The sequence below is a fragment of the Nannospalax galili genome, unplaced genomic scaffold (assembly GCF_000622305.1).
Source record: "Nannospalax galili isolate Female #2095 unplaced genomic scaffold, S.galili_v1.0 scaffold355, whole genome shotgun sequence".
Taxonomy (NCBI): Eukaryota; Metazoa; Chordata; class Mammalia; order Rodentia; family Spalacidae; genus Nannospalax; species Nannospalax galili.
The window spans coordinates 182,918-207,619 of record NW_008336848.1 but is presented as its reverse complement, the minus strand read 5'-3'; the positions used below and the strand labels follow the sequence as shown (position 1 = coordinate 207,619).

At 37.1% G+C, this 24,702-nt stretch overlaps 1 protein-coding gene and 1 non-coding gene across 2 annotated transcripts in view; one reads left to right on the top strand and one right to left on the bottom strand.

The window, feature by feature from the left end:
- Nucleotides 1-24,702, bottom strand: part of Tomm70 (translocase of outer mitochondrial membrane 70) — a 38,497-nt gene that overhangs the window by 9,284 nt on the left and 4,511 nt on the right. The window contains exons 2-9 of the mRNA XM_008831243.3: nt 15,433-15,606; nt 13,786-13,912; nt 11,802-11,911; nt 10,018-10,166; nt 6,103-6,310; nt 3,850-3,984; nt 2,338-2,445; nt 1,398-1,514 (exon numbers count right to left, since the gene is read on the bottom strand). Of these exons, the coding sequence (XP_008829465.1) occupies nt 1,398-1,514; nt 2,338-2,445; nt 3,850-3,984; nt 6,103-6,310; nt 10,018-10,166; nt 11,802-11,911; nt 13,786-13,912; nt 15,433-15,606 (1,128 nt within the window). The remainder of the gene's footprint in view (nt 1-1,397; nt 1,515-2,337; nt 2,446-3,849; nt 3,985-6,102; nt 6,311-10,017; nt 10,167-11,801; nt 11,912-13,785; nt 13,913-15,432; nt 15,607-24,702) is intronic.
- Nucleotides 520-625, top strand: LOC115070062. Its single transcript, XR_003849261.1, has one exon. It is a non-coding gene; the product is annotated as a U6 spliceosomal RNA (small nuclear RNA).

The following is a 24,702-nucleotide window of genomic DNA, read 5'->3' as shown; positions in this document are numbered from 1 at the left end:
ACATTTAGATGCCAAGAAGCTCAGAAAGTAACCGACTGTGACTAGTAATAATCAGATATATAGAGATTAGAAATGCATGTGCAAACATCTAAGTGTTAATTGCATTAAAAATGAATTTTTCTGTATGAAACTGTGTATTTTAATAATGAAATAGAAATTTTTTTAAAGATTAAAACCTCAATTTTATGTCTTATAGGGTTTATACTGAGAAAAATATTGTATAATTATTAATTCAACTGTAAACCTAAAAATTTACAGCCACTTTTGAAAGAGATGCATCTTAGCTCTGGAAATTGTTAGTGAATATGTCAATGCTGTTGTAATGAAATGCTTCTTCTAATTATGTGGTTATTGAATAAATGATTTAAAAAAAAACCTTTGGAAAAAAAATAGTAAAACTAATGAAAAAGAAATTAATGTTTTCATGAATTTCAGATTAGAATAAAACTTAATTTAGGTTTAAATCCTGCCTTCTATAACTTCAACTCTAAACCAATAAAGCTTCAAGACTTTTAGACCATGCTCACTTTAGCAGTATGTATACTAAATCAGAATGATTTAGAAAAGATTACTATGTTCCCTGTGCAAGAATGACATGTAAATTCATGAAGCGTTTCCTGTTTTCTTTTTAATTTGTAGGAAAATAGATGATTTGGATACTATTTTATTAAATGACATAACTTGGCCTTAGAAAGACAAATATCATGTTTCTCTCACATACAGATCCTACCTTTTAATTTTTATGAGTTTGTATGTGTGTGTGTTAAGTGTGGGAACAAGTCATGAAACTTGGAATGAGACCACAAGAGAGTAAAAAGAGGTTCTAAGGAAGGGAAGAGGGCTACAGAGTACATGTGAACAGAAAAGGGACTGATGGCGGTGGAAGGGTACAAGAAGATCCAGGGGAACGGGATGATCAACAGAAATAAATTATGCATGAAAATGGTATGACAAACCCCCTTACTTTGTATACTAATTAAAAAACAAATTACGAAAATGTCAGATCTTGACAAACCAAAGAGAAATTACAATAAGCTGCTGCAGCCTAGTTACTCATTTAAAGGGCATTGATCAAACAGAAAGACCCCACTCCATGGATATTTCCCCCATTTAATTACACAGAATTAAGTTTTTTATCAGTTCAACCAAAAACATGAGAGAAATGCTTGCCTAACGCTTCTCTACCATGAGTTCAAGGTCATGGTTTCCATAACAGGCGCTCTTCCTGTAGTTAATTCAAGACCATGCTATGGGCCTTGACAATCAAAGCAGAAACAAAGTACCCCTCTTTGCCAGAAATTGTGGCCAGTGTAGCACAATTCTATACTGGGATTCAGCTTACAAATGCAGCTCTTAAAAAACAAAAACAAAACAAAAAACCCCAAAATTACACTTACTTGAGCATAGAGTGCATAGCCTTCAGCACATCTTGGAAATTTCTTTATGACCTCTTCAAAACCCTTCATAGCTGCCTGGATTTGTGAAGAATTGTTTCCTGTATATGCCTGGCGATACTATTTAAAAACCAAAATGGGAAGTCAAATCAAGAACTCAAAAACTTGGGGAATCTTACATATTTTCTTGCATCACCCAAAATTCCAAGGAAACAAATCACCAAAAGGGAATCAAATAACTATGTCAAAGAGAACTTCACAGCCACTATGTAATTTCAGGATATTCAATATTCTAGAAGAAAACAGATTGACTCCTAAGAAGGTAACTATGTATACAGCAGGGGTAATTTTTATTTATTTTTTTCTACAATAGTAAAATCAAACTCAGGGCTTTAGATAGGCTAGGCAGGTACTGTATCACTAAGCTATACTTGCAGCTACAGACTTTTTAATATAGTATGATTTTTTTTCATTTTTAATCTGTAATATAAAAATTTATGATACAAACTCTTTCTTTAGAGGGAAAATTACTTTAGGACTGGCCATAGGATAAACAGGAGTAGTTAGATGGTGTCATGATTATACACCATTTTCTCAAATTGTTTTTGAATCTTTTATACTAGCTCACTGTAGAGAAACAGTTCCGTTACAAACTCAGGAACTAACCGTTATCAAGATGAACTCAGAGCTGTGTGTACACTGCACACCTGTAATCCCAGCATCTGAGAGACTGAGGCAGGAGGACTGTGAGTTCAAGGTCAGCACTGGGGGCCACAAACCAATTAACATGTACTTTTAAATGACCCTCCCCCGACATCCCATAATCACCACTTTGAGGGGAAACCAGGTGATTCTAGAAACAGTGAGATAATCATTTTGTTGATTTTGTTGATACTGGGAATAAAAATGATGTGTGCAGATTACAAATTAAAATAGCACCTACCAATGCAAAACATTTCTGAGCTTGTGCCAGAGCAGACTCAGGTCTTAATCTAATACATTCATCAAAATCTGCCACTGCTTCTCCAATTAGATCAAGCAGAATCTTCAGCTAAGGAAAGAATACATAAATAAATGCAATAAAAATAAAAGGTTCACTATTTAAGTTTGTTCCATTTCTCTCCCCTGTTGTCAGTTAATGCTCATCATGTAGTAACTATTCAATATAAAAATCACTTTGTAGAAAAAAAGAACTTCGGGGAAATTTCTAGTTTAAAGCAAATATACCAAAAACTTAAAACTGGTATCTGATTTAAAAATAAAAGATGGCAGCTGGTGACATGGCTCAGAGGTTAAAGAGCACTGGCTACTCCTGCACAGAACCAGGGTCTGGTTCCCAGGACCCACATAGTGGCTAACAACCTTCTGTAACTCCAGTTCCAGGGAATCCAATGTCCTCCTCTGGCCTCTGTGGGCACTGCATACACAGGTGAACTTACGTACAGGCAGGCAAAACATTCATACACACAAAAATAAGCAGAAGATGCTAGTTCATTTTCTTCATTGCAATTTTGACTGAAGTTAAGCAAGAAATGTAAAAAATTAAAAACTGTGTATTTAATTTCAAAGTAGGTTGAACATTCAATTACCATTCAAATTAATCTCAAGATACTAAAAGTGTCAAGAATTTTTAAAAGTTTATCTCAACACTTCCTAACACCTTTCAGAAAGAAATATTAGGTAAAATTCTCCTTCAGGAAGAACTTCAAGTCAGGCATAGTGGAGCATAGTCATAATCCCAGCACTCAGACTGCTAAGGCACGAGGGTTGTGAACTCAAGATCAGCTTGAGACTATATGGTGAGATCCTGGTCTTAAACAAACAAAACTTCTATTTTATCACTTATTACAGGAATTGTTCCTATTTTCCACTATACTGCAGTCTAAGAAGCCTAGTTTAACAAATTAGAAACCCATGTTCTCTCCACATTATGCTGTTAACTGTGAGCTATTTTCTCCATGCCTGTTTCAAAATTCCAGGAGATTTACGTCCAGGTTAGTACTTCCTTACAGTAAAAAGTCTGCAAAAATCATGCTACTGAGGGCTACAGAGATGGCTCAGCAGTTAATAACTTATACTGCTGTTGCAGAGTACTTGACTTCACTTCCTAACACCCATATTGGGAGGGTCACAATAGTCTGTAACTTCAGCTCCAGGGGAATCTGATGCCTTCCCTCATGTGCACGTACACGCACACAGACATACACACATAAGTAAAAATAAATCTTTTAACTGATCTGCCAGCCAAGCCAACGTCTTTTTGCCTTCTTTTTCTTTTATTTCTACAACTAAATACCAAAATTATGAAGAAAAATATTCAAGATGGAAATAAAAGCTAATCTGTAAACCACTCAATTCACAGCTATCAAAAATGATATAAGAAAACATCACAAAATTGTGAAAAGTGGTTATCAACTAGCTCAGCCAGAATTCTAGGTAAGAAAGTAAGATTTACCTGTCCTCTGTGGTGGTAAACATCTGCATTTTGTGGATCGATGTCAGCGGCCATGTTGAAATCCTGAGTAGACAGCAAAGGCTGCTGCTGCTGCATGTACATGCTGCCTCTTTTGATAAGGGCATTTGCTCGAAGCTACACAACCAAAATGAGAAACAGTTCCCCATTACTTCTTTTTTTATCCAATTTAGTTTTCTTTTAAAAACTAAATTGCTGTAATGAATACTATAAAGTTCACTCTTTGAAAGTGTATGTGCACATTAGCACATTCACTAAGTCACACACTGATCACAACAAATTTCAGAACATTTTCATTACACCTAAAGAACCCACATACACAAGCAGTCTTACTCCCTATCCCCACTAACCTCAAGACCCCCAAACCAAATCTCCTGTCCATTTCCATGGATTTGTGTATTTTGAACCTTTCATAAATTGTATGGCTCTTTTGTCTTTCATTTAGCATGTTTTCAAAGTTCACTTATGTGGAATATAATACTCCCTTTTTATGGCAGAAAAATATTATAGTATGTACTATACACACACACACACCAGAATATATATGACATACACATACCACCTCCCACATTTTATTTATCTATTCATCAGTTGGGACATTTAGGTTGCTTCTACCTTTTGCTTATCATGACTAAAAATGTTGTGAATATTCAGGTACACGTCTTCAATTCTTTAGATGTAGAATGAATAAATTACATTGTAACTTTACATTTTAAGTTTTTAAAGAACTGCCAAACTAATTACAAAGAGTATTTACCACTTTATATTCCCACCAGCAATTCAGAGTTCCAATTTCCCTACATTTTTACTAGCACTTGTCATAATTCATGTTTTTGACTTATAGTCTTATTTTCTGTGCTTTCAACATATATACTTTAAAATTATAGCTGTGGCAGTAGTTTTGACACTGTAGTTTTGATTGACATTGTCCTAATGAGTAAATGCTGCTGAGGCACTTTTTTCATATTATTGGTTATTTGTACATAAAATGACTGAATCTCTTGTGCATTTTAAAATCAGGTGGTCTTTTCACTTTGGGGCTCTGGGAGATTTTATTCTGGATTACAAAGTCTTTATCATACAAATGATATAGGAATATTTTCTTCTATTCTGCAGAGGCTGTCTTCAGATTTTTGATATTGTCCTTTCAAGAAAAAAAGCTTTTAATCCTTTTTGAGACAGGGTTTCACTTTGTAGCCCAGGCTCAGCATGAATTCTTGGTAATCTTCCTGTCCCAGCTGCCCAAGTGCTGAGATTATAGGTACAAGCCAACATGCCTGGCTCAAAAGCATTTATTATTAAAAAAAAAACAACAAAAAAAACCATTCATTTATTTACTCTCTCTGTGTGTATATACAAATGTGTGAGACAGCATGTGTGTGGAGCTCAGAGGACAAGTTGCATGAGACCATTCTTTCCTCCCACTATGTGGGTTCCAGGGACTGAACTCAAGTTGTCCGCCTTAGCAACAAGTAACTTGATGGGCTGAGGCATCTTGTTGGCTCTTTTTTTTAAAAAGTTAGATTTTAGATGTCTTATCTTAGGAATGCTTTCCTAATACAAGATAACAAATATTTATTCCTTATTCCTTTGTCTTCTAAATTTTTTAAGTTCTTATTACATTTAGGTCTCAGATTTATTTGAGGTTAGTTTTATACACAGTACAGAGTAGATACTATTACCAAATTGCCATTAGAGATAGAAGTCATAATCAGGAAAATAGGCTTCTTTAAGGTACTACGACATACACATCATTTTTACTTATATATAATAGAAGAGTGTCCCCACTATTTTAAAGAAAATCTTCTAACAGCAAAATATAATAGTTTTAGTAATAAGGAAATCAGCATGAAAAAACATTTTAAGGACAATTCTATGAGGGGTATCTTCAATATGAAAATCTAATTTTTAAAGGATTTTAAACAAATATTTAAAACAGTATTATCAACAATATTGATGTTTTACTGTTATCACTACCCAAATATAATCTAGTAAGGTAGGCAGTAGCCACAAGGGGAGTTTGAAAGTACTAAATGTTTAGTGGAAGAAAAGTATTACTGATATTTACATTTCAGATTCACTACACCAGTATCATCAAATGTAGATTCTTCAAAATCAAAAGTAGTCTTTAAGAGAACCACTAGTAAAATGCTAAGATATTTGGTAAAGCAACTATATAAAAGTAATCATGTCCATTTATTAACATTTTCACATGCACGCACGTTTCAAATGTACCTTCACATTAGCCTCTTTCAAACTGATGACCTTATCTAAGTCAGGTTTGGCTGCGTTGGCATTGCCAATAAGCAGGTAGAAGGTAGCTCGTAGAAGTAATGCTTCGGCCATATATTTACTTTGAGAATCTATTTCCTTTGAGCATTCACTTATGATTTTATCATAATTTTCTTCTTCCATATACTGTTTGGCTTTTAAATATCCAGTACTGAAGATGAAAGCAAACATAGGAAATTAAATTACTAGGGAAGGACCAAATGCTAAGACTTGCCACATAAGACACATTAAATCGCCATTTCCCACTATAACTAGGATTTCTGAACCAGTGAGATTTTCTTTCTTTCTTTTTAGACAGGGTCTCACAATTTAGCTCTGGCTGTCCTGAAACTCTCTCTATAGTCCTGGCTGGTCACAAGTTCAGAGATTCATCTGTTTCTGCCTCCCAAGTGCTGGCCATATGCCACCCTTGATGCTTTCAAGAAAGTTTTCAAGAGGAAACAGCAGAAAGAGTGGCAGGATTCTTAGGACCCCAACACAGACATTTAGGTATGAGATGAGCTAATGAGAGGCTCTTCTGCCAACAAGGACCTTGCCTTATTCGCCTTATTCACTTATCTGTGGAGTATCAATAGCACTCAACAGCTGTATAAGGCCTAAGTAAGAACAAGGCAACAGAAAATAATCAAGGGAGTTCAGTGTCATAGAAGCCAAGCCCAGAGGTGTGAAGACCAGGTGCTTTGACAGATCACTGTTTTGTGGAGGATGGACTGAGTAAGGGAGCAAGACTGGAAGTAGGAAAACACTCAATTAGATTTATTGTTCCATTTTAAAGACCAGACCTAGGATTAGTAAAAAGCATAAAAGAGAATGAAAAACATTATTTCTATCAAATAAAACCTAAAATTTAAAAAATTTTATTCATTCACTTTTATGCGTAGAAGTGTTTTGCCTGCATGTATGTATCACGTGTATTATGCCCACAGAGGCCAGAAGGCATTTTATCCCCTGGAACTAGAGTTATAGAAAGTTGTTAGGCACCATGTGGGTGCTGGGAATCCAACCTGGGTCCTTTGCAAGAGCAGTCAGTGCTCCCACCCGTTGAGCCATCTCTCCAGCCTAATTCATTCTCATTCATATTCCTATTGCCACCACCCCCCCCGCCACCCCAGCTGCCTAGAATTTGATCTCAGAGATATTCACCACCTCTGCCTTGCCTTCCGAGTGCTGGGATTAAAGGTGTATACCACCTCACCCTATGCCCCAACTCTCTTCTGCTTTTGGTTTTGGAGACAGGGTCCCAGCTGGCCTGGAACTCACAGAGATCCATCTGCCTCTCCAACTCTTCCCCCCACCCCCTTTTGTCTTTGGTCTTTTTGAGACAGGTCTCCTTGTAGCCCCAGCTGGTCTGGAACTCTCTAGGTAGACCAGGCTGACCTTGAATTCACATTTGCCTGCCTCTGCCGCCCAAGTGTGGGGATTAAAGGCGTGTGCCACCATGCCTGGCTTTCCCCCCTCTTTAAAAAAAAAAAAAATTGTAATTTTTGTGTGTGTGTGTATGGGAGGTGGGTAGTGGTGGGTATGTTACAGTGCATGTGTGGTGACCAGAGGACAACTTCATATTACACACATTTTCTTTTTCCACATTTCAGGTCATTAGACTTCCAAGGTAAGGGCCTTGACCTGCTAAGCCATCTTGCTGGCCTCCTAGAACCATACTCTTATAAAAAAAAAAAAAGCAATGAGGGGGCTATGGGAGGGTGCTGGTGGTGACGGGGGTGTAAAGATGATTAAGATTGACTGAGATGTTCTGTATGAAATACACAAAAATTCAATAAAGAATACAGTGAACACAAGATTTCTCTTAAAATGATTATGACTGGAGACGCTTACTGAACACTTTATGTATGTACATATGTATGTATGTCTTTTTGAGTCAGGGTCTCCCTGTAGCCCCCACTGGCCTGGAACTCCACTATATAGACCAGGCTGGCCATGAACTCACAGACCTGCCTGACTCTGCCTCCCAAGTGCTGGATTAAAGGCGTGTGCCACCATGCCTGGTACTGAACACTTTTTTTGACTGGAAAAAAATTTATACTGCACATTTTGAGGCACCTTTGAAATCTGGCAATTTATGACAGCTGAATTTTAACTTGGTGTGAATGTGATGTACTTCAGTAGAAACCATACTCAGAATTTTAATCTTATCCTAGGCTAGAGATATGTGGTATAATACTCTAATGATGCTGGACAGGGATTGCTAGCCACCGCTCCCAGTCACCCACAGGATTATGAGGGTAAATGGATTCGCTACAGTGTACTCTGCTGCTATGTTATGATGCTCAGTTAGGTATAGTAAGCCCATTTTTGACTTACAATTTTCAGCCTATGATGTGTTTATTGGGACATAACACCACCATTAGTTAAGGAGCATCTGTATAAAACACTGTAAATCAAAGTACAATTTCTCATTTGATAGTTATATTCTATAAAGAGAAAACTGGCAAGTGATTTACAAGAAAAGTTACATGAATCAAATTCTTCTACCTTTGTACGAACCTATTATTCTCTATTTTGTTGCTAAAGTCAGACTAAGAAAACAGAAACTATTATTCATCATATAGAAAGTAAAAAGCTCCTTCTCACTGAGAATGTTAAGTGGTAGGTATCTAAATACACAGGTATCTAAATCTCACAGTAATGATAAAATAAGTATCACTAGCTTCATTTAAAACACAACAAAGCTAAAGCTCAGAGTGAAATCTCAGTTGTGCTCTTGTGAGTTTATGCTCAATGGCTCATCATCTCTCAAGACAGCTCTTACAATGTTCTTAACTTTACACTAGTTTTTATGGGATGAGGATTATTTACTAATCAAAAGGGAATATTACCTGCATCACTGTTACTAACAGTATATGACACCTTAAAATCTATCTCCCCACCACAATTTTCGAAGGTTATGTATCAACATTTTACACATTTTGGTATAGTTAATTATTGAGAAACTGCCTTAAAACTCAGTTATCCTTTACTATAGGTTCAGTATTTCTTCCCTTTCTTCCAAACTAAAAAATGCACAATTGGGGGCTGGAGAGATGGCTCAGCTGTTAAGAACACTGGTTGTTCTTGCAGAAGACCCAGGTTCAAATCCCAGCACCCACATGGCAGCTAACAACTGTCTGTAACTCCAGTTCCAGGGGCTCCAACAGCCTCTTCTGTCCTCCTCAGGCACTGTATGACATGGGTGCACTTAACCTACATGCAGGCAATACACGCATACACATAAAATAGAAATAATAAATACTAAAAAACATGCACAATTGGTAATAATATTGCACCTTCTCTTAGGAGTTAACTGCAAACATAAGCACTGATGGATGAGAATGGATAAGTGTGCTAGATGGCATATATATCACTAGGTCTCCAGTCATAAATAAAAGCATGTGTGGTTTGATTTCAGCTTTTTACAATATGAAACCTAAGAAGTCATTAAAATGCGATTTTCTTAGACAAGTAGAAAAAAAAAATCTTAGAAATTTATAGCACTCTTAAGCATTGATCAGCTTATATTAATTAAAAACTATCCTGCACTAAAGCCTTTGAATATTGAACTCCACAAAATAATCTAAGTAAACAACTTTAATCAAATAGTCCAACTGCACCAAGTTAAGAGGATTCCTTTTTCAGAATCTCTCACAGGACTGCAAGAACGGCAGATTTGACGGTAGAGGCTTGAGTACCAGAGAGATAACAAACACCTGCTAGAAAGAGTTATTTTATTATAATAAGAGCATCATATCATTTACCATTATATTTATTTGTATCTGCACATAGGTGACTCTGAACCCACTTGGGGTTCCAGGGAAAATTCATGGAAGGCACAAAAATTCATCCAGGCATGCCTGGCATACTTACCTTTCTTTTACTTCTAAAGCTTCTCCTTCCTTGTCTTTATCTTCGTCAGACTTCTCTCCTTTAAGCATGGGCTGAGAAATTATATCATCCGTAAAAGAGCTGAAGTAAGATTTAATAAACTGTGGAGATGGCATCAGAGGTTCACGATTCTGAAATTTAATTATATTTGTTTTTCAAAATGAGAAAACACAAAAACATAGGCCAGGCGTGGTGGTACATGCCTTTAATTCCAGCACTCAGCAAGCAGAGGCAGGTGGATCACATGTTAATGTTAAAACATCTTTTTTTTTTTTTGGTCTTTTTGAGACAGGGTCTCCCTTTAGCCCTAGCTGGCCTGGAAATCACTATGTAGAACAGGCTAGTCTGACCTCAAACTCAGAGATCTGTCTGTCTCTGCCTCCGGAGTGCTGGGATTAAAGGCGTGTGCCACCATGCCTAGCATAAAACCCCATATTAAAGGAACTTGGCCAGCTGTGGTGGTACAGGCCTTTAATCTCACCATTTGGGGGGCAGTTCTCTGTGAACTTGAGGTCAGTCAGTTCTAGGTTAGTCAGGGCTACATGGCAAGACCCCATCTAAAAGAAAAAGAGCTGGGCATGGTGGCAAATCTATCTTAAGTGTTAAACTCTGCTAACATTTAGAAATGGGAACTTAAAAAATATATACATTTAAGGTTTTTTTTTTTTTTTTGAGACAAGGTCTCACACTTTGTAGCCTAGCTCACCTTGACCTTGTGATCTTGCTTCATTTCCTCAGTGTTAAAATTGTAAGTATGTGTGACTAGGCTCAGCTATATAGATTATTAAGAACAACTGAACAGAAAAGAAAGTCATTAGCAATGGAAAATGGAACATTTGCCTGATATTCCTGAAATTTTGCAGTCATTTTTAGCTAAGCTTGTATGGGTCTTCAAGTCTTTTATTTGTAATAACAACTGCTGCATTAAGCTGTAATTTTGTAGCTAGGTGTGGTAGCATGGGCCTTTAATCCCAGCCCAGAGGCAGAGGCAGAAGCAGAGGCAGGCAGATTTCTATGAGTTCAAGGCCAGCCTGGTCTACACAGTTAAGTACCAGGCCAGCTGGGGCTACAGGAGATCCTGTCTCAAAAAAAGACAAAAGCCAAAACAAAAAACTGTAATTCTGTGAGGGAAGGGAGACAGGATTCTGTAGCACAGGCTGCAGGCTGATCTTGAACTTACTCTGTAGTCCAAGATGACCTTAAATTCCTATGTCAGCCTCCCAAGTGCTGGGAGTACACGTTATGAACCACTATGCCTGGCACTGGAACCAAGTCTCTGGATGGATCTCTCTAGCATAGACCTTTAACTGTCAAATTAAATTGTTACTAACAACCTAAAACTGATGCTCATTTACACAGTACACCTTTAAAAACTAATGAACAGAACAAGAGTTGGCAAATATCTGTCTATAAAAAAAAAATCAGGTCTTGGATAGTTCCTTGGATAGGAACTGTAATGTGTAAACTATGGCAAGCACCGAACTGAGCTGCTACAGCAGCTCAAAAGCAGTCCCAAACAATATGCAACTGGTTAATACTATATATAAAAAATATATAAAAATAGATTAGATTTGGTCTGTGGGCCATTGCATGGCATTTCATAAATTACAGATGAATTATAATTCTCCAAGTACAGTTTTGTACTTACTTAAAATGGATATGCTATAAGTCGATGAGTACAGGAAAACCAAAACATAACTCATTTCTAATTTCAGCTGTTATCATAATGACTATATGCAAGTAGTACCCAACTCATATTAATTTACCTTGTATTTTTCTTTGGCTTTCTCTTTTCCAAGAAGCTTAAGAACTTTATCAGCTAATAGCATGCTCTGCTGATTTTGGAAGCCTTCTAATATACACACAGCAGTGACATCTGGAAATGATGAAAAAGTAAAATTATGTAATTCTTACGAAGATGATCAGCAACACCAAAGAATACAGTCTAACTATAGAAAGCTAAACTCAACTCATAGCACGACAGGACCATTTATTTAAAAGAAAAAAAAAAAGTCAATAGTTTACTTCTCTGGGATTTGTTTTCCCTACTGGTGACTTATAACTGTTTAACCTCTGATGTTTCTCAATACTCTAATGTTCTGTAGATAGCAAAGAAAACAAGGACTCCAGAAATATTTTCTTCTGATCAATGACATAAAGCAAATTAATAGTATGACTCTCATGTTTGGTTCCCCCCACCCCCTTTTTGTGTGTGTGTGTGTGTCGGGGGAAATAGGGCCTTGCTATGCTGCCTAGGCTGGTATGAAACTTCTGGACCCAATTATTCCTCCTGCCTCAGTCTCCTAAGTAGCTAAGTATCTGGAACTATAAAGCTTGCCATTCACTTTGGCAATATCTGTTATTTTGTAAAGGCCTTACAAATTCTTTGCTTCCAAAACTATCTTGCCATAGAACTCCAACTAAATCTGCCTCAAATTGCCACTATCAACTATTTATGTCATAGCTCAAGACAAAGTGGGTTAATATTTGAACTATCAGCAGTTCCTTAATCCTGTAACCATTTATTCAAAGTACTCAAGCAATGGCTGTTCCTTCTCTTCTTGAATACTTCTCACAATTCCACATCCCTGTTAACTTTGTCTAGTGACAACATCATTGCTTATTTCTCTCCCATTTTTTTCTATCTAAAACTCCAATCATCAGCCTCTTCTCTGCCAATTATCTATTAGTAACTTCTAGGTCTATTTCAAAACTTAGGATTCTCCCCCCTTTTAAAAAAATATTTTATGTGTATGAGTGTATTGCTTGCATGTATGTAGGTGCACCTGTGTCATGCAATGCCCATGGGGGTCAGAAGAGGGCATTAGATCCCCTGGAACTGGAATTACAGGCAGTTGTTAACCGCCATGTAGGTGCTGGGAATCAAACCTGGGTCCTGTTCAAGAGCAGCCAGTGTTTAACCACTGAGCCATCTCTCCTGTCCCAGGATCCCCCTTTAAAAGCAACATTCCTTCCACCATCAAATTACATTATCCCACAAATTTTTTCTAAAATGTTCTAAAATACCCCCATCTGATAATCCAGAATATTTTTAAGATAAAGCCTCATTCCCTTTATAAAAGGATTACTTGCTCAGTGATGGCAAGTGTGCTTAGCATTAGTGAAAACTTGGGTTTGATTCCTAGCAACACTCCCCAAAAGTTATTAAAATAATAATTATGACTAAATTTTGATGTTTATAAAGGACACTTAAATAATACTAGAAAGTACTTTTAGACTGCAAAAATTAAGACTTTGCAGATGGTATAATTACTATAAAATGTAAATGACATAAAGCTGAACCAAAGTCTTAATTTTTGCAGATGGTATAATTACTATAAAATGTAAATGACATAAAGCTGAACCAATTGTGCATAAAATGTTAAGAAGTATGAAGGGAAAAGTGTTTTCTTTAATGATTCATCTCAAAGCTATTTCATATCTATTCAAGAAAGTAAATGAAAACATGTGAACACTAACTTGCTAAAAACCCTAGTCTAATTTCCTTAGTCAAAGAATTATACAAATGAGTACTGGTAACTGCTAAGTTTAAAATATGTGGTTTCTAAACTCTAATCTCAATACTCATTTAATAACTAGTAATTCCAATCTAGAGTCTCAATTGGGGCAACAGTTCCAACACTGAAAGACAATTCACTGTTTCCTGTACAAGGGACCGTTTCATATGAATATAACAATGACCAAGAAGCCTGTAGTAACTTTCATATGCAAACACAAGAACAGCCTTACCTTCTAAACATTCCTTCTTATTGTCTAGCTTCTCATGAGCTTTTGCACGTCTAAAGAGAGCTTTCACATATTTGGGATTGAGTTCAACAGCCTTTGTACAATCTTGTGCCACCTCCTTCCATTTTTGCTGTAATGAATAGCATTTAAAAACAGTTACACTAAAACAGCACTGTTTAATAGAAGCTGGTTTTTTAAACAGGCCAAGTATTAAGTCAACAGAAGTATTCCCAATTCAAATATCTGAAACATGCTACAAAGGCTTATGTAAATACCTGTAATACAGACACACACTAGATTTTTTTTTTTTAAAATAGGCAATTTTCTACCTAAAAACCTATCTGTAGCTCTGTACCTACAGCTTCTTCATCACTGGTGATCTGGATCTATACTTTTTCCATGGCAAGCCTTTACTCTTTCTAATATCCCTTCTCTGCACCAACCTGCTTCTCTTGAGCCATCAGACGGGTGATCGTGCTCAGACCTGTATCTTCAGGTACTATCCTACTTCTTAGCAATTCGTTGTCAATCCACCAGAGCTGCCACTTTACTTCATACCTACGACATTACTGGCTGCTCCTTTTCAGCTTCTTTAGCTGAATTCTCCCCCTCTACCTGTTCTCTACATGTCGGAATCATCAAGCATTCATCTTTTTTCTCTCTGTAGATGACTTTATCTATTGTCTGGCTTTATGTAACATCTAAAATTAGATGATTCACAAATTTATCTCCAGCCCAGATCACCCTGTTAAATTACAGACCTTTCTTAAACTATCTACTTAGCTGTCTCACTCCTTTTCCACCCACTGGTATTAAAACTTCTTGTCTTTACCTTTTCACACCCAAAGCAATAGCAAATTCTGCCAATCTTCAGTTTTCCTTTATGTGCTATGTGGTCTACTACAAACAACATCCTTACCTGGTCTCCCTGTAACCCTTTACGATTCCAATATACTTTTGACAGAGCAATGAGAGAAATCTTAGATGATATTCCTCCCTTGCTAAAAGTCTTTAAATATTTCCATTACACTCAGAATCAAATGCAAATTCTTTTCTTAAAAATTTTAATTAGTTGTTTTTTAAGTCAAAGTCTTGCTATGTAACCCATACTGCCTTGAAATTCACTATGTAGCTCAGGGTAGCCATGAACACACAATCTTCTACCACTTAAGTGCTAAGAACACAGGTACCACTATTTTTATGCATCAATCCATTATAAAAACATATCATTGCACTATATACAGCCTTTGCTAGCCTTAAAAAAATTTGCATATGTTGATATGAAAAGCTGTATAAAACACTGGCAGCAACAGTTGAGGGTGGTGGCACATGCCTTTAATCCCAGCACTCAGGAGGCAGAGGCAGGAGATCTCTGTGAGTTCAAGGCCAGCCTGGTCTACATAGCGAGTTCCAGGACAACTAGGGCTACAGGGAGACCCTGTCTCAAAAAGATCCAAAAAGGCCTGGCAGTAACAAAAAATATAGCACAACTAATATGTGTAAAAGAAACTCATTCTTTCATCCTTCTGCATATGTATCATACAGAGACAAAAAGTTCAACAAATAGTTTCAAACTGTTGAAGAGGAGAGGATTACCACAATATTAACTTTTCTATACAATCTGATTTTGTTAAAGGGTAGAGTACATACCAACTGTTCAAAGGCAGCAGCTCTGTTTTGATAAAACGTAGAAAGGTCAACATTCTTCTCAGTAGGACACAGACTAATAGCCTCAGTATAACACTGAATAGCTTGCTCATATTTTCCTGCTTTAAAATATTTATTGCCTTTGTTTTTGGCTGCTTGGGCTCTATCAAGAGAGTTCTGAAACGAAGAGGAAACAATTATCAATTGCTAATTGGCATTCAAGAATGGACTCAGACCACAGTGACTAAATAAGCTGATAAAATAATATGGTAAGATAGGGACTAGAGAGACAGTTCAGTGGTTAAGAGCACTGGCTGCTCTTGCAGAAGACCTGGGTTTGGTTCTCAGCAAATGCATGGGTGCCTGTAACTCCAGTTCAACAGGGTTCTGATGCCCTCTTCTGGCCTCTGTGGGGCACTGAACACATGTGGTATACATACATGGAGCCAAAAAAAACATAAAATTAAAAAAAAAAAAAAAGAAAGGAAGATAGAATAGTTTTTTAAAGTTCAAAACCACTCAGACACCCCCCCCCAAAAGACTGTAATACCTTAAAGTACAATTCCTCCATCATTTCTGCCAGCATTAAAACTGCTATCTTTAACGTTTGCCAGTCAAATGGGTATAAGACATGCTTCTCAGCCAAGGCAATTTAACTAGTTCCAGGGTGTGAGAACCAGTCACCATAGCTAGGTGTGGTGGCATGCTCCAGTAATCTCAGCACTGCAAAGACTAAGGCACTGGTTCAAGGCCAGTGTGAGCTATTACACAGCAAGACCCTAACTCAGAAACAAAAAGCCGCAAGAACAAAATAAAAGAGGTTGACGGATTCAGGACTGCACAAAGTACAATTTATTAGAAACTTACGGGTATAGAGATCAAACCCAGGGCCTTTTGCATGTTTGCAAGCTCTCCATTTACTTTTTGTTGCCTTTCTTTAGTATACAGCTATAGTTTTAAGTGTGTGTACAAAGAAACTCAAACTGGGTATTAGACATAGGAGTATAACCTAGACATTTTAAGTTAGCCAGTGTCAACAAGAAATATGCATATTTTAAATACCAAGATGTAAGAGGATAAAAGGGACCAAGAACATAAATCAATAGATGAATAAAAATCATCTATTTGCAAACAGACTTAATCATCTTCTAAAAGCTTTCAGGTATAAATCAAAGGGCAAACCACGAAACATATTTCAAGGATACATAAATAACAAGCATGTCCAACCTGCTTCCCAGGACACATGTGACTATGAATGCAGTCCTACATAAAACATAAAACTACAGCCTTCCTGGGGGTGGGGGGTGGGCACACCCACAGGACTTTGAAAATATGGTAGAACTATAACAAAAGACAACTGAGAATCACTTGTGTAGGTAGCTGCATGCCCTAGGAGGACAACTATCAGGGAGATGGTTTGTCAGCTTGCACCGAAAAGAACCTCAATAATCCCCTTACTCCACTGAGGAGAAGCACAAATCAGACTGCAGCGGAGCTGTGTCATTCAGAAGGAATAAAATGATCCTCTTTCCAAAACACAGGCAACATGTATAACCTTACTTTCCTCTTCGAAGAGACCATACAAAAAAGAACTAACACAAAAAGAAAGTCAACAGAGAAAAGAGATGCATCCAACTCAAACAGAAAACCAGTATCTGATAGAACAAGATAATCTGGGCAAAAAAGAAAGGGGTGGGGGGAGTAGCTGCTAATGACTCAATACTGAGCCTTCTACATGCAAAGCACAAGTCTACTACAGAACTTTAATATATCCCCAGACCCAATTAGAAATGTTGAAAATGAAAACAATTCTCACAATTAACTAAGTGGATGGGCTGTATATTACAACCGGCACTGCTGAGGAACAAATTAACATGTTCAAAGGACAGCCAAAGAAACTTCCAAAATGCAATGAAAACAGAGGATAAAGTTGAGAAGTTTGAAGAAAAAAACTAAGTAGCTTCCAACATCTATTTACCAAGGTTCTAGAAGGAAAGGCATAGTTAAATTGGGTATAAGAAAATATTAGAAAAAAATCCTGAAGAAAGTTATTTTAAAACATGTTATATGTAAATTTTACAACAAAAATATCAAAGATGCTTAAGTAGAAAAAGAAATCAGATTATCTACAAAATAAAAGAAAAAATTAGGTATCGGACTTCCGGAAACATTAGGCCCTGACAAATAACTAACAATTTCAAAGTTATGAAGCAAGGTTTTGAACTTAAAATTATATAACTTGACAAACTAGCATTTTGAAGTTGAACACAAGAACAGATCTAGAGCTATATTGTGGTTTTTCTACTAAAATTAATCCTAGAGTGGGGGCATTACCAATATAATAAAAAGTAGAAAGAACAGTACAAGAAAAAAGGGAACTATGATGATAATAATCATTAAACATGTAACATTAATATGAATAGGTTAGAGTCTCTGACTGAAAGACAGACCTTCAAATTTTTTAAAATCACAACTAGCTAAATGTTGTCTGAACAGATGACTTAAAGTAAAATGACACAGAAACATTTTAAAAAGGAAAAAACACTGGAGAAGGCATATATTAATAAAAAGACAGTATCCAAAGTCCAGTCTTAAAAGCAGCAGATGGGGTCAGTTGTGGTGGTGGTGAATGACTTTAATCCCAGTACTTGGGAGGCAGAGGCAGGTGGATCTCTTGAGTTTGAGGCCAGTCTGGTCTACATATTGAGTCCTGGCCAGCCAGGGCTACATAGTAAGACCCTGTCCTGACAAAACAAAACAGCAGCAAATGGAACACAGAACTGCTGTACTGGCAAAAGGCACACAATATGTGCAAAAGATACAATTATACATTTCTGTTAATAAAGCTTTAAGGAACTGGAGAGATGGCCAGGGGTTAAGAGCTGCTCTTGCGAAGGACCTGGGTTCAAGTCCCAGTACCCGCATGGCAGTTAACAACTGTCAGGAACTCCAGTTCCAAGGGAATCTGGTGCCCTCTTCCAACCTCTGCAGGCATTGCATGACATGGGTGCACTTAAATACATGCATACAATACAGTCATACGCATAAAAATATTTTTTAAAATGAAGCTTGAAAGACATTTGATATTTAGTAAAAATGAAAGAAAAACATTATTGTTGCAGTAAAGTTTCAATGTGTCTGGGTCATTGGATGCCTGACTAATCACCCTAAAACACTGGGAACTATTTTATGCAGAAAAATGTGGCATATTAAATGCATGTGAAATATGTCTATCACCATATTTTAGAGTAATTCAATTTTTAGCTAAAGATGTACAGATTAAATAGAGAACATTCATTAGCTAAAGTAGAGAACCTTGTTTCATTAGCACAAACAGGCAAAGAACTCTTTTTACTGGAGGCTGAGCCTAAATGATACCACAAAAATAGAAGTGAGGCAGTCAGAGCTAGGATTGACAAATGAAAAGAATGAAGTGGGATCAGGGAAAAGAATACAAGATTTCCTCTAAGAAAGATGGACAGCTCTTGTTCTCATTTAGCGAAGTCTAAATACTCTAAACCAACAAACTGAATCTTTCAACTAGTTATTTACCTTCAATTAAGTTTTATAACAATTTCCTTTTTGAAGTTCTTCTCTTTTTCCTGAGACAAGGTCTTCCTGTAGTCCCAGCTGCCTTGGAATGTGGTAGACCAGGATGGCCTTGATCTCAAAGAGGTCCACCTGCCTCTGCCTCTGGAGCACTGGGATTAAAGGCATGTGCCACTATAGCTGGCTTATTCTGAATTCTTTAACCAAATTCTTATGACCAAAATCTGAGTTTGCTTTATTTCCTTACTGTATCATTGAAAAAAATTGATGCTCTAAATAAGACTAAGTTGAAAAAGAATCAAAATATACAGGCAAATCATCAATGTGCAGATTTTCTTCCATTACAACTCCTCTACTTCTCCACTGCCACTCTAGAAAGCAACTGAACTATTATTTGCAGATAGCACAATATCCATTAACATGCCCTCACCTTTGGCTTACACTGACTCCCATTATTTTCTGGCCCACAGCTTCTCTTCAATAAAAATGCAGGGAAAAATGGTAATATAACAAGGACAGTAATGAAGAGCTACTTATCTGTGCACAACAGAATTTATTAAAGCTGGTTATCAGTCAACACCAGTTTTCTCATATACCAAAAAATAAGTTTTATTTTCAGGCAAAAATTAAATGTACCAAAGGAAAAGTAAAGATCTTAATAGAGGTTATATAACTACCATTTTACTAATATAAGGGAATTATTCCATCTCACTGAAATCCTTCTGAACTGCTTTTCAAAGTCATATTCTTCACTGTCTACCATCAAGTTAATTAAAGACTCTGGAAGTCAGAAGAAGGTGGCAGACCTCCTGGAAGAGGAGTATTGGATGGTTGTTAACTGCCATGTGGGTGCTGGGAACTGAACTTGGGTCTTTGTTAGAACAGTCAACACTCTTAACCCCTGAGACATCTCTGCAGCCTGTATTAAAAAATTATAGAATTAAAGGCAGAAATTGGAAAATGAACATCAAAAGAATTATGAAAATATATTATTACAAATGAGAAATAAAGACAAGATCTAAAACAATGGGAAACTCATGGGCTTCTAGTATCTTTTCATATAGTCTATCTCCCTATCCAAAAGCTACTAGGGCATTAAAATAAATCATAATACGCCGGGTGTGGTGGTGCACGCCTTTAATCCCAGCATTCAGGAGGCAGAGGCAGGCGGATCTCTGTGAGTTCGAGGCCAGCTTGGTCTCCATAGTGAATCCAGGACAGCTGGGGCTACAGGGAGACCCTGTCTCAAAAAGACAAAAAAACCCCCAAAAGAAACCATAATGTAATTTAATGTTACTACTCGAAATTTTGGTACATTTTTCAGAGTTCTGTAAATCTTATACTGAAATTCTATGAAAATAGTTATTTCTTCTGCATCTCTTATAACATTAGTTTGACTACACTCTGGCCTCCTACACACAAGTTTGGCAGGTTTAAAGAACATTCATCTCAGTGGCTCAGTTTACAGAGGGCCTGCTGTATAAGCATGATGACCTGAGCCTGATCCCCAGCACCCACATAAAATGCAGGTAAGATGGCACTGTAATCCCAGCACTGGATCCAGCTAGCCTGCCAGCCTAGTTTAACTGGTGAGGGCCAAGTCCCAGTGAGAAAGACCCTGTCTCAGGAAACAAGGTGGAAGAAAAACAAACAAACAAAAAAAGAAACAAGGGTGGCTTCTGAGGAAGGACACCTCAGGTTGACCTTGGACCACATACAGGAGATAATCTCACTAGACAGAGGAAACAGCACTTGTGGTCCCACTGGGAAGGCTGGGGCAAGACAATCATTTGAGACCAGGATTTCAATGGTGTCTGGGCAACCTCCTCTTTTAATATTAAAACAAAACTAAAATTTTATCACTTTCTTTGTGGAATATGGTTTGAAGAGACCAATTCCTATGTATTTAATTGTACAAAGAAGATAGGGCATAGATTTAAACTCTGAACACTGATAAGAAAATAAATTAAACCTATTATAAATTTCATCCTTTTTTACCCAGGATTTAAGTTTCTTCTCCTCATAGTGAGCAACTGCCAGCAGTTACACCCAAGTGATTCTGCTAACTCAATATCCAAATCCAAAACTTACAGATAATCCTGGAAGTAATGAATGAAGCAAGTTATCATTAACTGACAAAATTACTTGTGAAATAGTCTTAAGAGCTCCATACTAGACATGAGATAGGTGCATTGTCAACCCCATTTTATGAATAAAACTTACTAAAGCCTGAAATGAATGAGAAATATCCCTAAGGCAGAATTCAAACTCCATGGATATGATCCCATGCGAGTTACATGTAACTTCTATATTGCACAGACTCATCAACAGAACAACGCTCAGACTCAATACTCTGGAATATTTTTCTTTTGGCCAGGAGCATAACTGAGCTCATTTTGTGTTTGTAGATGGTGTATGTATGGAGGTCAGAGATCAATGTTCTTCTTCAACTGCTTGCTTTTCCACCTATTTTTTGAGACAGGGTGCCTCATTAAATCTGACATTCAGTTTTGGCTAGATTGGCTGACCAGTGAGCCCCCAGGAATGTGCCTTTCTCTGCCCCCCGACCCCCACCTCCTTTCATCCCCGGGCTGCGACCCATGCTCAGTTTTTACATGGGTACTAGAGATCTGTACTTAGGTCTGCCTCAGAAAGCACTTTAGCCACTGAGTCACATCCTTGACCCTCCAGATCCACATTCAACAAATCACGGAATGAAACTGCTCAAGAGAGAAAACTTGTTATCGGCATATACTCCATGATTATACCAAAAATGCATGGCTGTTCCTGAATCTGTACTAAACATGCAGACATTTTTTTTCCATTCATTATTCCAAAAACATGAAGTATAGAAACTATATAACATTGACATTGTATTAGGTATTACAGTAATACCAAGATGATTTAAGGATATGGGAGCATGTGTAAACCATACAAAAATTTCATGCCTTTTTACATAAGGTGCTTGAGCATCAATGGATTTGGATACCCATGGAATCAATCCTTTGTAGACATGCAGGCACGACTATAGAACAACCAAAAGGATAGTCTTAATCCTGAAGGAAGGCACTACACATCAGTGTAGAAAACAAACAAGCAGACTGGCCACCATTCAAAGGAATTAAATAATGAATTCCCAATTCATAAGAAAACACATTAGACTAGTAAATTATATAGCTAACAAGAACATTATTAGTTCAAGGAGTAACTACTACATATATACATAAATCTAAACCTAGGAAGTAAAACACAATCAAAAGCAAATGCCTCAGGTTATACATTTAAGGAAACAATTAAAAACATTGAATGTCTTTTCTCCCTTCAACAAACATTAATGTGTGCTAAAACTTGTTAAACAGCAAGTAAAAGTTGCCCAGCATGTCTTAAAAAGGCAATCTATTCTGAAAATCAACTTACATTTTGAAATGAAAGTTCTAGGTATTAAGGTTTAATTCCAGTAAATTTAGTGGAATATAAAATGCATTTAAGAAATTGTTTCCTAAAGATAGTCCCTGAAAGTTGCTTGAAATGTACTCTGAAACTAAAATGACTAATGAACAGCCAGGAAAGTACTCTAGGCTAGGGAGGAAAAACCACAAAGAATTAAAACCCTAGTAAAGTTCAGTCAGTACACTAGAAAAGAACCAGTACCTACAAGCAAATCTTGTGACATTATGACTATGTTACAGAGAGCTTTCAAAGTGATATACATTTAGCAATAAGGAACTACTCTAAATTCTCAGCAACTGTAATTTATAATTTTGTATAAAATTACATATTGTTACTATGAAAGAAAATGCATTAGAATTAGGTATAAGGGTATTAACTGATCACCAAAATGATACATTTATTTCTGGTTAAACTATATATAATATGGTTTGATAAGGTTATTCTTCAGTGGTTTTATTCCTTTAAATTTACTGACTGATAAAGCAGGCTGTATGTGAACCCTATCTATACAGAATTTATAATCAACTCTGGAACACTTCTGCATGAGAAACAATCTTTGAATACCTAGGGACCAATTATTACTTTTGTATGAAGCAAATGTAGGATAGTAAGAAATTGCCAAAGGATTCAAACTTGAGATTGGAAAGCCATTCCTGATCTCTTGTGAAAATTGTTGTTCTCTGAGCTCCACATATACGAACCCTTCCTTACAATGATAGAATAAATAATCTACAACCAAATCCATTTTCCAAGTAATAGCTTCTTAAAATATCAAAATATTTGCCCAAGAAATTTTTATACTACCCTGGATATTTAGATACATAAAATAGGTAGATAAATCAAACATTTACTGAGAATCATAAAGAAATTTACTTTAGAAGAAGTCTGAGCTGGGCATGGTGGCACACATTTTTAATAACAGCAGATGAATCTCTGTGAGTTCAAGGCCATCCTGGTCTACACAGTGAGTTCCAGGCCAGCTGGGGCTATAGGGAGACCTTGTTTCAAAAGACCAAAAAAAAAAAAAAAAATTTTTGTTTGGGGATACACCTAAATGGAAGGGGATTTACCACTATAAATGTGTACACACACCCACACACACACACCCACACACGATTAAAAATAAATAAACAAGGGCTGGAGAGATGGCTCAGCAGTTAAGAGCACTGACTGCTCTTACAGAGGACCTGGGCTCGATTCCCAGCACCCACATGGCAGCTACGAACCATCCTTAACTCCAGTTTCAGGGGAATCCAAAGCCCTCTTCTGACCTCTGCAGCATTTGCATGACATGGGTGCACTCCTACATGCAGGCAATACATTTATACACATAAAATACTAAAATAAATAAATAAAAAGGGGGAATATGGGGGGCTGGAGAGATGGCTCAGTGGTTAAGGGCACTGGTTGCTCTTGCAGAGGAGCTGGGTTTGAATCTAGGCACCCACATGGCAGCAAAGAACTAACTCCAGTTTGAGGGGCTCTGACGCGCTCTTCTGACCTCCACGGGCATTGCACCACATGGGTGCACTTACCCACATGCAGGCAAAGCACTCATACACATAAATTAATAAATACAATTTTTTTTAAAAAAAAAAAAAGAATGGTGGGGCTGGAGAGATGGCTTGGTGGTTAAGAGCACCAACTGCTCTTGTAGAGGACCCAGGTTCGATTCCTAGCACCCACATGGAGGCTACGAACCGTCCTTGCACAACACAGGTGTACTCACATACAAGCAGGCAATACACTCATACACATAAAATAAAAATAATAAAATATTAAAAAAAAAAGGAGAATGTGGGAGTGGGGCACTAGGAAATGTTTATAGAACATCCAAAGACCAGAATCAACAGCAATGGCAGCTGAGTGTGGTGACACACTCTTGTGATCCCACTCAAGCAGGAAGATCATGTGACAAATTTAAAGAGTTAAGCAGACCAGGTGTGGTGGCATACACCTTTAATGTCAGTACTTGGGAGGCAGAGGCAGGTGGACCTCTGTGAGTTCGGAGGCCAGCCTGGTCTTCATAGAGAGTTCCAGGCAGCTGGGGCTACAGGGAGACCCTGGCTCAAAAAAAAAAAGGTAAGCAGAATTAACCCATGGAGGGTCTTAATTCAAGATAAGAAGTTAGAACTTTACTGGAAAACCAATTCATCATTTTAGACATGGAACTGATGAAATAAATTTCTAATAGTGGCAAAATAAATTAAAGGCCAAGACCTCCTCACTCCAACCCAAAATTCGTGGATATTCCAGTCTCATATATGATATTTG